Raw genomic sequence first — 14,801 nt, forward strand, 5'->3', positions numbered from 1 at the left:
GAAATCAACTGTGGGAGCAATTATTAGAAAATGGAAGACATACAAGATCACTGATAATCTCCCTTGATCTGGGGCTCCACGCAAGATCTCACCCTGTGGTGTCAAAATTATCACAAGAACAGTGAGAAAAAATCCCAGAACCACATGGGGGGACCTTATGAATGACCTGCAGAGAACTGGGACCAAAGTAACAAAGGCTACCATCAGTAACACACTACGCTGCCAGGGACTCAAATCATGCAGTGCCAGAAGTGTCCCCTGTTTAAGCCAGTACATGTCCAGGCCCATCTGAAGTTTGCTAGAGAGCATTTGGATGATCCAGAAGAGGATTGGGAGAATATCATATGGTCAGATGAAACCAAAGGAGAACTTTTTGGTAAAAACTCAACTTGTCATGTTTGAAGAAGAAAGAATGCTGAGTTGCATCCAAAGAACACCATACCTACTGTGAAGCATGGGGGTGCAAACATCATGCTTTGGGTCTGTTTTTCAGTAACGGGACCGGGACGACTGATCCGTGTAAAGGAAAAAATGAATGGGGCCATGTATTGTGAGAATTTGAATGAAAACCTCCTTTCATCAGCAAGGGCATTGAAAATGAAACGTGGCTGGGTCTTTCAGCATGACAATGATCCCAAACACACTGCCTGGGCAATGAAGGAGTGGCTTCGTAAGAAGCATTTCAAGGTCCTGGAGTGGCCTAGCCAGTCTCCAGATCTCAACCCCATAGAAAACCTTTGGAGGGAGTTGAAAGTCCCAAAATATCACTGCTCTAGAGGAGCTCTGCATGGAGGAATGGGCCAAAATACCAGGAACAGTGTGTGAAAACCTTGTGAAGACTTACAAAAAAACGTTTGACCTCTGTCATTGCCAACAAAGGGTAAATAACAAAGTATTGAGATGAATTTTTATTATTGACCAAATACTTATTTTTCACCATAATTTGCAAATAATTTTTTTTTAAAATCAGACAATGTGATTTTATGGATTTTTTTTTCTCATTCTGTCTCTCACAATTGAGGTATACTTATGATAAACATTACAGGCCTCTCTCATCTTTTTAAGTTGGAGAACTTGCTCAATTGGTGGCTGAATAAATACTTTTTTGCCCCACTGTATGTTTACTCTGGTATCGCCAGAGTGTATCATAGTGTTTTGGCATCATGCTGCCTACACAAGTTTTATGCTGCCTTGCAGGTCCCCTTAAAGTTGAGCTGAGAAAAAATATAGGGTAATGATTTAGAAGCAGGATCCCATTTAATATGTCTTCCTTGAAAACATCACAATACCCGATTTATAGGTGTGTATGTAGGCACTCTCTGACAGGCACAGTGTATGTAAGTATTCTCTGATAAGTACTGTGTATGTAGGCATTCTCTGATAAGTACTGTGCATGTAGGCACAGTGTATTATTCTCTGATTCTCTGATAAGTTCTGTGTATGTAGGCATTCTCTTAACAGAGAGTCCTAGCTAAAAAGAGCTATGTATAAAGGCACTCTCTGATAAGTACTGTGTATGTAGGCACTCTCTGACAAGGACTTTATATGTAGGCACTCTCTGATAAGTACTGTGCATGTAGGCACTCTCTGATAAATTCTGTGTTTGTAGGAACTCTCTGATAAGTACTGTGCATGTAGACACTCTCTGATAAGTGCTGTGTATGTAGGCACTCCAACAGGCACTCTTTGTTAAGCACTATGTATGTAGGAACTTTCTAATACGTACTGTGTATGTAGGCACTTTCTGATAAGCACTGTGTATGTAGGTACTTTCTTATAAGTACTGTGTATGTAGGCACTCTCTGTTAACCATGTGTATGTAGGCACTTTCTGATAAGTACTGTGTATGTAGGCACTCTTTGATAAGTACTGTGTATGTAGGCACTCTCTGATAAATACTGTGTATGTAGGTACTCTCTGATAAGTACTGTGTATGTAGGCACTCTGATAAATACTGTGTATGTAGGTACTCTCTGATAAGTGCTGTGTATGTAGACACTCTAACAGGCACTCTCTGTTAAGCATGGTGTATGTAGGCACTTTCTGATAAGTACTGTGTATGTAGGCACTCTCTGATAAGTACTTTGTATGTAGGCGCTTTCTGATAAGTGCTGTGTATGAGGGCGCTTTCTAATAAGTACTGTGTATGTAGGCCCTCTCTGATAAGTACTGTGTATGTAGGCACTCTCTGATAAGTACTGTGTATGTAGGCACTTTCTGATAAGTACTGTGTATGTAGGCCCTCTCTGATAAGTACTGTGTATGTCGGCCCTCTCTGACAGGAAATGTGTATGTTTGCAATCTCTGGCAGACACTGCATATAGTTGCACTCTCTGGCAGACACTTTATATGCGTCCACTGTCTGGCAGACACTGTATATGGGTGCACTCTCTGGAAGACACTGTATATTGCGGTAAACATGGTGACTATGTCATAGAGAGATATGCCGCTAATTAATGACAAAACACCTTATCCTACCCCTGCAGATGTACATTATAAAACCACTATTGTACTCACTTTTAGAAACTGTGGAGTAACAAGTCGTACTGTAGCTACAAGACATATCTGCTCTTCGGTGGCTGACTTGAACGCCCTTGCAACAGCTGACTCAAAGCCATTATACGACGATGTAGGCACTGTAATAAAAGTAGGCAGGTGGCTACATCAGCACATTTTAAGATTAGTTTTCCTACTGATCATAACAAAATTATCCTCCAGTCAGCAGTTCAGTGGACACATAACATGACATGATCTTATCATAGTGGTACATTTGCTGCACAGGAAACATTCAAGAAAGGACAGGTACTTAAAAGGGTACTCCCGTGGAAAACTTTTTTTTTTTTTTTTTTAAATCAGCTGATGCCAGAAAGTTAAACAGATTTGTAAATCACTTCTATTAAAAAATCTTAATCCTTCCAGTACTTTTTAGGGGCTGTATACTAAAGAGAAATGCAAAAAATAAATGCATTTCCTCTCATGTCATGACCACAGTGCTCTCTGCTGACCTCTGCTGTCCATTTTAGGAACTGTCCAGAGCAGCATATTTTTTCTATGGGGATTTTCTCCTGCTCTTGGCAGTTCCTAAAATGGACAGCAGAGGTCAACAGAGAGCACTGTGGTCATGACACCAGAGGAAATGCATTTCTTTTTTTGATTTCTCTTTAGTATACAGCCCCTAAAAAGTACTGGAAGGATTAAGATGTTTTAATAGAAGTGATTTACAAATTTGTTTAACTTTCTGGCACCATTTGATTTAAAAAAAAAAAAGTTTTCCACGGGAGTACCCCTTTAAGTAAATGTTAACATCTTTGTGTAAATTCTCACACCTGCACACTGACTTTGCACCATTTCTCACAAAAGAAAAATGGATAGAAGATTACACTTTTTATATGTGTTCTCTTACTGACCCAAATGAAAATAGTGCACTGTGTCAGTATACTGAAGGTATTGTGAGTAAAAAGAAGCACAATAATAATAATAATTACTATGGAGAACTGGTTATAATCATTATTTTCATGATGTAGGGTGGAATGGAGCGACTAGATTTTTTTGTATTTTTTTGTTGTTGTCTGACCTGCTTATAAATTCCTGTTTGTCCATCACTATTTGTGCATGCAAGGGTTAAAGGGGTACTTCGGTGAAAAACTTTTTTCTTTTAAATCAACTGGTGGCAGAAAGTTAAACATGTTTGTAAATTACTTCTATTAAAAAATCTTAATCCTTCCAGTACTTATTAGCTGCTGAATGCTACAGAGGAAATTCCTTTCTTTTTGGAACACTGATGACATCATCAGCACAGTGCTCTCTGCTGACATCTCTGTCCATTTTAGCAACCATGCATAGCAGATGTATGCTAAGGGCAGCATTGTGGCTCAGTGGTTAGCACTGCTCCCTTGCAGTGCTGGGGACTTGGGTTCAAATCCCACTAAGGACAACAATAAATAAAGTGTTATTATTATTATAATAACGTCAGCAGAGAGAACTGTGGTCGTGATGTCATCAGAGAGCATTCCAAAAAGAAAAGAATTTCCTCTGTAGTATTCAGCAGCTAATAAGTACAGGAAGGATTAAGATTTTTTAATAGAAGTAATTTACAAATATGTTTAACTTTCTGCCACCAGTTGATTTAAAAGAAAAAAGGTTTTCACCGGAGTACTCCTTTAATTCTGTACTTTTGTTTATATTTTTACCCTAGATTCCAAGCATACCACATTACTTCTGATGATAGACAAGAGAAATATTTCATACACGTACCAACCAATTATTATAATTTTTTTTTCTATTTTTGTAGAAAGCATTTTGCAGGTTCTGTACTGAACATTATTTGGTGGGCTCATTTGGATCCCACCAAAGTAGTTTAAACTGGATAGAGTTAGCTTTCATATTTATGTGCAGTAGAAATGGTATCTTTGTGGACTATTCAAAAAGATTGATGGGGGTAAATTTATAAAAAAAAAAAAAACTATGTAGAGGGAAAGTGGTGCAGTTGCCCATAGCAACCAATCAGATTGCTTCTTTTATTTTTCTGGGAAATAAAATAAGCAATCTGATTGGTTGCTATGGGCATCTGCAGCACTCTTCGTCTACACAGGTTTTGATAAATCTCACACATGGAGTGTATAAAAGTGGGAGAGATGTCGTCATTCTTGGAGCCCTCTGGAACACTGCAATGGAACTGCGCAATTGTTGGGACCTGCTTTCTACTCTTGACTCCAGGTGTTGGATAACAGCCAACAAAGGGCGCCCCCATTTTGCTGTAAGAGGGTAGATTCACACGTACAGGATGTGCTGCATATTTTCTGACGCTGATTTTGCTACCTATTAAAGTTGCTGCTTTATGTTTGGCTTTATCAATTAAAGGGGTACTCCGGTGAAAAACGTTTTTTTTTTTTTTTTTTTTTTTTTTTTTTTAAATCAACTGGTGCCAGAAAGTTAAACAGAGCTCTCTGCTGACATAATGAGCACGGTGCTCTCTGTTGACATCTCTGTCCATTTTAGGAACTGTCCAGAATAGCATATGTTTGCTATGGGGATTTCCTTTTACTCTGTACAGTTCCTAAAATGGACAGAGATGTCAGCATAGAGCACTGTGCTCATGATGTCAGCAGACAGCTCTGTGTTTCCAACGGAAAATAATTTCCACTGTAGTATTCAGCAGCTATTAAGTACAGGAAGGATTAAGATTTTTTAATAGAAGTAATTTACAAATCTGTTTAACTTTCTGGCACAAGCTGATTAAAAAAAAAAAGTTTTTCACCGGAGTACCCCTTTAAGTAAACACCATCTATTCACTTATCATAGAGGGTAGCTATTTATTTTCACAGTGTTTGAATCCACCATAAAGCACCTACTGTTATAAGTGTCAATAGTGATTGCTGGATTCAAACAGAAAATATCTCTACATGCTTCCCTATGGAATTGGACACATATATACAATAGACTCAATACGCTTCTGTGAGTGCTTGTATGGTGGGTTTGTATAAATCAGTGTTTCCCAATCAATGTGCCTCAAGCTATGGCAAAACTACAACTCCCAGCATGTCTGGACAGCCAAAGGCTTAGGGCAGTTTATCCCAGCCAGGGTGCCTCCAGCTGTTGCAAAACTACAACTCCCAGCATGTCGGGACAGCCAAAGGCTTAGGGCAGTTTATCCCAGCCAGGGTGCCCCCAGCTGTTGCAAAACTACAACTCCCAGCATGTCGGGACAGCCAAAGGCTTAGGGCAGTTTATCCCAGCCAGGGTGCCTCCAGCTGTTGCAAAACTACAACTCCCAGCATGTATGGACAGCCAAAGGCTTAGGGCAGTTTATCCCAACCAGGGTGCCTCCAGCTGTTGCAAAACTACAACTCCCAGCATGTCTGAACAGCCAAAGGCTTAGGGCAGTTTATCCCAACCAGGGTGCCCCCAGCTGTTGCAAAACTACAACTCCCAGCATGTCTGGACAGCCAAAGGCTTAGGGCAGTTTATCCCAACCAGGGTGCCTCCAGCTGTTGCAAAACTACAACTCCCAGCATGTCTGGACAGCCAAAGGCTTAGGGCAGTTTATCCCAGCCAGGGTGACTCCAGCTGTTGCAAAACTACAACTCCCAGCATGTCGGGACAGCCAAAGGCTTAGGGCAGTTTATCCCAGCCAGGGTGCCCCCAGCTGTTGCAAAACTACAACTCCCAGCATGTCGGGACAGCCAAAGGCTTAGGGCAGTTTATCCCAGCCAGGGTGCCTCCAGCTGTTGCAAAACTACAACTCCCAGCATGTATGGACAGCCAAAGGCTTAGGGCAGTTTATCCCAACCAGGGTGCCTCCAGCTGTTGCAAAACTACAACTCCCAGCATGTCTGAACAGCCAAAGGCTTAGGGCAGTTTATCCCAACCAGGGTGCCCCCAGCTGTTGCAAAACTACAACTCCCAGCATGTCTGGACAGCCAAAGGCTTAGGGCAGTTTATCCCAACCAGGGTGCCTCCAGCTGTTGCAAAACTACAACTCCCAGCATGTCTGGACAGCCAAAGGCTTAGGGCAGTTCATCCCAACCAGGGTGCCTCCAGCTGTTGCAAAACTACAACTCCCAGCATGTCTGAACAGTCAAAGGCTTAGGGCAGTTTATCCCAACCAGGGTGCCTCCAGCTGTTGCAAAACTACAACCCCCAGCATGTCTGGACAGCCAAAGGCTTAGGGCAGTTTATCCCAACCAGGGTGCCTCCAGCTGTTGCAAAACTACAACTCCCAGCATGCCCGGACAGCCAAAGGCTGTCCGGGCATGCTGAGAGTTGTAGTTTTGCAATAGCTGGAGGCGGCCTGGTTGGGAAACACTGGCTTAGATTATGAACCCGAAGCTGTAATGTTACGGCTGACAGGATTGGATTCCATCCCCTGTACGGAAAGCCTCCTGTGATGGGTCTAAATAAAACATTTCTGATCTCACAGCACAGAATACAATCACATCAACATTTCTATTGCACAAATAACACTGTTCAATGACTAATTCAGCTCTGCTATATCTGTATTTCACACTGTACAATGATCAATAAATATGTATACTTATATAAAATGTGCTGCTTTGGAAACCATGAAAAACAAAGGGATTTTAGAAACCTGATTTGTATCCAGAATTTGATGTTTCTAACAATAATCTATTCATTGTCAACCCAACGACTGATGAGCTAGAACTCACATGTCAAGGCTGAGAATAAAGCACCTGAAAAACCAACGCTGGGACTTCTAATGAGATGTTTTCCATTCAGGAGGAATTAGTACAATAGCAGAATCACTCACATTGACATAAGAAATAGTGCCATGTTAGTCACTGCTCCAATCTTCATCTGCTCATTAACACACTAAATACACTGCTCAAAAAAAATAAAGGGAACACTTAAATAAAACAATGTAACTCCAAGTCAATCCCACTTCTGTGAAATCACCCTGTCCACTCAGGAAGCAACACTGATTGACAATCAATTTCACATGCTGTTGTGCAAATGGAACAGACAACAGGTGGAAATTATATGCAATAAAGGAGTGGTTCTGCAGGTGGAGACCACAGACCACTTCTCAGTTTCTATGCTTCCTGGCTGATGTTTTGGTCACTTTTAGAATGCTGGTGGTGCTTTCACTCTTGTGGTAGCATGAGACGGAGTCTACGACCCACACAAGTGGCTCAGGTAGTGCAGCTCATCCAGCATGGCACATCAATGCAAGCCATGGCAAGAAGGTTTACTGTGTCTGTCAGCGTAGTGTCCAGAGCATGGAGGCGCTACCAGGAGACAGGCCAGTACATCAGGAGATGTGGAGAAGGCTGTAGGAGGGCAACAACCCAGCAGCAGGACCGCAACCTCTACCTTTGTACAAAGAGGAGCAGGAGGAGCACTGCCAGAGCCCTGCAAAATGACCTCCAGCAGCCCACAAATGTGCATGTGTCCACTCAAACGGTCAGAGACAACACCATGAGGGTGGTATGAGGGCCCAAGGTCTACAGGTGGTTGTGCTTACAGCTCAACACCGTGCAGGTTGTTTGGCATTTGCCAGAGAACAACAAGATTGGCAAATTCACCACTGGCACCCTGTGCTCTTCACAGATGTAAGCAGGTTCACATTGAGCACATGTGACAGACGTGACAGAGTCTGGAGATGCAGTGTAGAACATTCTGCTGCCTGCAACATCTTCCAGCATGACCGGTTTGGTGACGGGTCAGTAATGGTGTTGGTGGTATTTCTTTGGGGGGCCGCACAGCCCTCCATGTGCTTGCCAGAGGTAGCCTGACTGCCATTAGGTACCGAGAGGAGATCCTCAGACCCCTTGTGAGACCATATGCTGGTGCGGTTGGCCCTGGGTTCCTCCTAATGCAAGACAATGCTAGACCTCATGTGTCTGGAGTGTGTCAGCAGTTCCTGTAAGAGGAAGGCATTGATGCTATGGACTGGCCCGTCCTTTCCCCAGACCTAAATCCGATTGAGCCTATCTGGGACATCATGTCTTGCTCTATCCACCAACACCACATTGCACCACAGACTGTCCAGGAGTTTGTGGATGCTTTAGTCCAGGTCTGGGAGGACATCCCTCAGGAGACCACCTCATCAGGAGCATGCCCAGGCATTGTAGGGAGGCTTATACGGGCACATGGAGGCCACACACACTACTGAGCCTCGTTTTGAGGACATTACATCAAAGTGGGATCAGCCTGTAGTGTGGTTTTCCGCTTTGATTTTGAGTGTGACTCCATATACAGACCTCTATGGGTTGATAAATTTGATTTCCATTGATAATTTTTGTGTGATTTTGTTGCCAGCACATTCAACTATGTAAAGACGAAAGTATTTCATACAATTAGTTCATTCATTCAGATCTAGGATGTGTTATCTTAGTGTTCCCTTTATTTTTTGGAGCAGTGTATATAGAGTAGTAACTGCTACATGTCAATAGTCACGTTAACCTCTAGGTGGAGCTGTGTGCAGGGTTATCGTCAGGTTGCTGCTGGAAACTTACAGGAAAATTAGCTGTACTCCAGAATGAAATGTGCCTCACTAGGGCCACCTATAGGTATCTAGGAGCTTGTGATTTCAGCCACACCAGCAGGACATCTCTTTTTACACCTTATCATTACAGAGCAGGCAGGGTACTGAGTAGCTGGCTAAAATGCCTTTGACACAGATCTTGAGGGGTACAGCTTTTTGTTGTGGAGATCCAGATGGTGTCAGGCATTGACTTATCGTGTAGCTACCTATAGGTGGCACTAGACAGTCAGTTTCTTCTTTGTGGAAGAGTGCTAATTTGCATATGTTTTTTTGACCCGATTCAAAGCACAGGGCTAGGACAGCAAACTGAATATTTTGCCATGAGTGACCTATATTTCTTAGGTGTCTATAAAATACTACAGTAGACAGGAGGGGAATTAATTAGACTAGTGATTAGTGAATAGATTTGGAAGAAAATCTAATTCAGTCCGAATTGGCCCCCAAATTTGGATTTTTTATAGTCCAAACTTTGAGAGATTCATTTTTCCCTGCTTCTGTACACTAAACAGATGGGAAGTGAGAAAGTTGTGATGCTGTATGCATTGTAGCTTCCACTTAAAGGGAATCTGTCATCGGTGTCACCTGCAGTGACCAATTGGTACAGGCCTGTAGTGTGTGTCATTGATGAGAATGATACTTAACACGGGCCGATCTGTGGTCCCATTTACCCGATATCCTCCTTATTCGAGCTGCAGGCTTGGTGCATGGGCAGCACTCCAGCATAATGCTGATGTCACCACTGCTGCTTTCTCACTCCATCCAGCTCAAAACAGGCTTGAGAAAGCAGCAGTTGTGACGTCAGCGTGCTCCTGGTACGCCACCCATGCACCAGGCCTGATGCTCGAATAAGGAGGATATTGGGTAAACGGGACCACACGGGATTGGCCCGTGGAAAGTATAATTTTCATCAATGTTACCCGCACTACAGGTCTGTACCAAAAGGTTAGTGTGAGTGACACTGATGACAGTTTTCCTTTAATACATTTGTTCTGCACCTTACACATGTCTAAATCCTAAACAAATCTAAAATTCAAATTCACCAAATCAGAATTATAGATAATCATGGGAGATTTAATTATCTCTAAATTGAAATTTAGGGCTGTTTGCGTTAAACTTTCAATGGTACATACAGACATATAGCAGAGCTGAGTTCTAATGCTTTTGTCTTGTTAGAAAACACTAAGGGTACAGCCAAAGGAAGTAATTGATAAATTTGCCTCTGCTACGTCTTGACGGCAAAGTATTGTCTGGGAATTGTGAGGGTGTAGCTGTTGACTACTATCTCCTAGTGGTTTATATGGTTAGGAAGTAGACATCCTTATTATTGGAGGATAGGATACACCTCTGCAATTCCCAGGCACTATAAATATATTTGGTGAATGTTGGTTTGTGGTATAAATGGATATTTAACATTAAAAAAAAACTCACCGTGTGTAAAAAACTTAAAATCTACAACAAATTTTACATATTCATAAGTTGGAGGCTCATTTGGGTCCAGACTTCCTCTTGCTAAATGACAGCAAAACTCCATTTGTTTATCATCTGAAAAGGAAAATTCAACACAGGGCAATAAGTTAATACAACCAGTTATCAAGCTATGTCATATCTGATCATTGTTTTGTACCACTCATTACATTTAAGAAAATTCCCCACTTGATAAAACTGTGAAATAGTACATTGTTCAAACAAATATCTTGTTTCATGACATACTTTCAGTTTACTGGGAAGTAAATTGAATGAACGGCATATTTTTGTATGTATTTAATATGGTTCAAGTTTACAACCTCATAAAAAAGCATTCTAGAAATGCCTTCACCGTCATCCCTCTCTTCTTCTAATTGGATAAAACATCATAAATAGCTTCAGACTCAATAGTTCCTTTCTAGATTTTATTATGCTGTTCTTTTGACTATTATCCCACTGTAGCCCATTGCTACAAAACAGTTATATAGATGAGCTAAAAAAGTAGGTTCAGAAAAGGCTAACAACAGCATGCCCAGACATACTTGAGGTTGGGAGTCTTTTTGCATGGGGATTTATCTTATTATTAATTAGTTTATGTCCACATGTGCACCCAACCACTGACATGATGATGTGAAGCTTTAAAAAGTCTTATATGGCAACAACCTATGGGAAAGCCCAAAGTCAAATATGTAGAGATTACCTCCAATCCAGTCACCTGGTTCGAGCTCCTCTGCTCTGCTGTGCCTTGGTTTATGGCTTTGCCCATATACACATGCCCCCTTTCTGTTCCTTACAAAACAAATGTTCACACCTAAACCTGTCCCTAGCCAATTACCACAGGACATTTCCCATTTAAAGGGTTTATTCAGGAATAGAAAAACAGAGCTAATTTCTTCCAATCACAACACCACACCTGTCATTGGGTTGGTGTGGCATTACAACTTGGCTCCATTCACTTCAGTAAAATGGGGCTGTAACACTACACACAACCCGAGGACAGGTGTGCTGCTGTTTTCTGGAGAATCAGTTCTGTTTTTCTGAACCTGTGTTACCCTTTTAAGCATCACTGTAATGTCATGCAGACATGGCAAAAGTTTTGATCGGTCGGGGTCTTAGTGCTGAAACCCTTTCCAATGATGAAGACAGGATCTGTTATTTCCATTATTTGGAGCCTGTCATCTGCAACATAATATATAAGGTCTGTACTAGGGAGTGCACTTTACCCAGCTTTATCTACAGATCAAAGGGGGTTTTAGCACTGAGACCCCAACCAATCAAAACTTTTGACATGTCTGCATTTGAATTTTTTGTGATAGTAATACTTTAAGATAGTTGCACCCATTTACCCTTATTTAAGCAATATTGTGGTTCCTTGTGTTCATAGCAAAGGTGTGTTGAAATCCTGTGCATTGACCTGTCCCTGATCTCCTGACTTCCCTGCCTGATCCCTATGTACCATACCATTTCTTCTGTGCCTGACTTGGACTGTTGACTCAAATAACTTATCTGTATCTGACTATGCTGCCTTGTCACCTGCTCATGACCCACCCCATGACCTTGATTTGTTTTTGCCGTTGGTCTACCCACACTAGGACCACTCATGGTACCCGATACCAGCTTCCAAATAAGTGGGATAAAGGGTAAAAACCAAGAGGGTGCATAGAGTCATACAACGAGTCATATGTGTTTTTAGCTTTAGACTTGTATGATGCACATAAACCTTTATTGATGAATGGGTGTGCGGTATGGTGCTTAAAATAACAAATAAGTTATAATAGGGAACTAAAATGAGACTGAAAAGTGCTGTGGTTGTACACACTGTCGTTTGTTTTAATTCAAGTATTTTAAGACAAAAAGGAATCTCATACATCACCAGCAAATAAAAGTTTACTTACTGTTGAAAAATTCAGGAGTGATTGGTTCTGTCATAAGAATATGTGGAGCCAGCATCTTATACACTTCACCATGTTCCCGCTCAGGCAGAAAGTTCAATATATTTTGGTCCACCAAATCTGACTGGTACAAAAAGATGCTTTGTCATGTTCAGTAAGGTGAAAGCCTCATCTGTCACTATGAGATTACAGGGTAATGCTACTTTACAGAGGAGATAAAGAAACCTCAGCATCCTTTTCACTAGGTGGGTGCATTCAATTATATCGTACATTGGTTAGAAAAGTCACAAATGCCCAAACTTTTTAATTTCTTTCTTTTGTCAATGTATATGGCCATTTGTTGTAAGGTGTGGATGGATAGATAGATATGAGATAGACAGGCATATATTAGATGGTATAGATAGAAAGATAGATATTGGATAGAAATGTATTAGATAGATAGATATGAGATAGGCATAGATTAGATAATGATAAATAGATAGATAGATATTGGATAGAAATATATTAGATAGATAGATAGATAGATAGTGGATAGAAAAATATTAGATAGATAGATAGATACAATAGTCCAGAAGAACAGCACATCCACTGCAGCATAATATTCAGTTTAGGTGCACGCCGTCATATGGTTCCTGGTCATCAATCCATGGGAAAGAATCGCAGCACACAGAGTCCAATAAAGTGCAGTGTTTATTACATCCTCAGCAAACAAAGTGCGACATTTCTGGGGTCTCTCACCATATTTTTCAAGCATAATAGGTGAGTCAGAGATGGGTTCTCAAATAATCCCCTTTTACAATAAACAATTAATCAATCAGTATAGTGCAAACACATCATATTTCCATATTTCACACTGAATCAGAAGGCCGAGGACACAGAATGTGCAAAATACATAAGTAAGGTGCATATATATATATATATATATATATATATATATATATATATATATATGAAGATAATCAGTGCATGATCTCCTAAAAACATAGTGCAGATTAAAACCGATAGATAATTAATACTAATAATGCTGGAATATGGGCGGGCACTCACCCCTGAAGCTAGCACATGATACATTACAGTATATACACGTTAGCGTGGGTAAAGAACGACTACGCCGGTGCAAGGTAAAAGGCCTGTGTCTACGTCAGGAGGGAGTCGGATTGCATGCACCAATTGGTGTTGTCATAGAGATGGCTTCTGTAGCGGGCAGCGCATGCATATAGAGCTCCAGCGTTGACAGTGTCCATTTTTAAAGCAGGCAGTAGCAATAATAAGCAATAAACGCAACAATATTTAGATCGACTGGTACATGCAGCACCGCCAAATGTCCAGAAGGGGTGAGTATCCAATCTTCGGTCATCACAGATACCGGATGGGTCATTAGAAATTAAACGAATGAAAAAGCAGTCAACAGCAATCCGATTTGATCCTGATTTCTGTAATAATATGGAATTAAATAATCTGTTGTGCCGGTCAGTGGTGAAGTAACCTTCATTCTGAGTACAAAAATCTGTAAAAAAATTATTTAAAAAATTCATATTAAAACTCACTTCATTATTCTGATGTCTTCTCTCATACAAAACATACTTAAACATTTTTGGATGTGTTTTGAATTCAGCATTCAAAACACATCCAAGAATGTTTAAGAGATAATATTCTTTCTTGATGCCCTGGTTTTGGTGATGAGAATTGTTTGTATGAGAGAAGACATCAGAATAATGAAGTGAGTTTTAATATGAATTCATTTTTATTTTTACAGATTTTTGTACTCAGAATGAAGGTTACTTCACCACTGACCAGCACAACAGATTATTTAATTCCATATTATCATAGAAATCAGGATCAATTAGGATTGCTGTTGTCTGCATTTAATTTCCATAATTTGGGCGGCAGTGAGAAATTAGGATGCGGATTGTCTGGAAGCAGAGAAACCTCTCCTGCACTGGGAGCCGGCTTGGTATGGCCCTTTAAGCTGATCAGGTGATGTTGCTGTTTCAGCATCTGTCACTTCGATCGGGCTTATCTTGGCAGAATGGTGACCCGTCGGGGCATCTGTGATGACCGAAGATTGGATACTCACCCGTTATGGACATTTGGCGGTGCTGCCTGTACCAGTCAATCTAAATATTGTTGCCTTTATTGCTTATTATTGCTACTGCCCGCTTTAAAAATGGACACTGTCAGCGCTGGAGCTCTATATGCAGGGATCAAGTCCTTGGGAAAAAAAGTGCAGGAACTCAGCCAAGATTTCCACCCAAGGGCTGGCCCTGCAGAACACCTGCTAATAGGAATGGTGTTCCTGCTCTGGAAAAAGTGCAGGAACTCAGTTCCCTCGCGTTCCTGCAGGACTTGAGCCCTGTCTATATGCATGCGCTGCCTGCTACAGAAGCCATCTCTATGACAACACAGATGGTGAATCCCGATTGGTGCATGCAATCCGACTC

At 41.2% G+C, this 14,801-nt stretch overlaps 1 protein-coding gene across 4 annotated transcripts in view; it reads right to left on the minus strand.

The window, feature by feature from the left end:
* The window catches only part of PASD1 (PAS domain containing repressor 1), a 175,248-nt gene that overhangs the window by 49,630 nt on the left and 110,817 nt on the right, over positions 1 to 14,801 (minus strand). For 3 of the 4 annotated variants that reach the window (XM_056539698.1, XM_056539697.1, XM_056539699.1), the window contains 3 exons: positions 12,364 to 12,484; positions 10,433 to 10,546; positions 2,518 to 2,636 (listed from right to left, as the gene is read on the minus strand). In XM_056539698.1, coding sequence (XP_056395673.1) covers positions 2,518 to 2,636; positions 10,433 to 10,546; positions 12,364 to 12,484 — 354 coding nt within the window. The remainder of the gene's footprint in view (positions 1 to 2,517; positions 2,637 to 10,432; positions 10,547 to 12,363; positions 12,485 to 14,801) is intronic. The other variant, XM_056539700.1, reaches the window with a different exon arrangement.

This window comes from Hyla sarda, chromosome 9, assembly GCF_029499605.1.
Source record: "Hyla sarda isolate aHylSar1 chromosome 9, aHylSar1.hap1, whole genome shotgun sequence".
NCBI classification, from domain to species: domain Eukaryota; kingdom Metazoa; phylum Chordata; class Amphibia; order Anura; family Hylidae; genus Hyla; species Hyla sarda.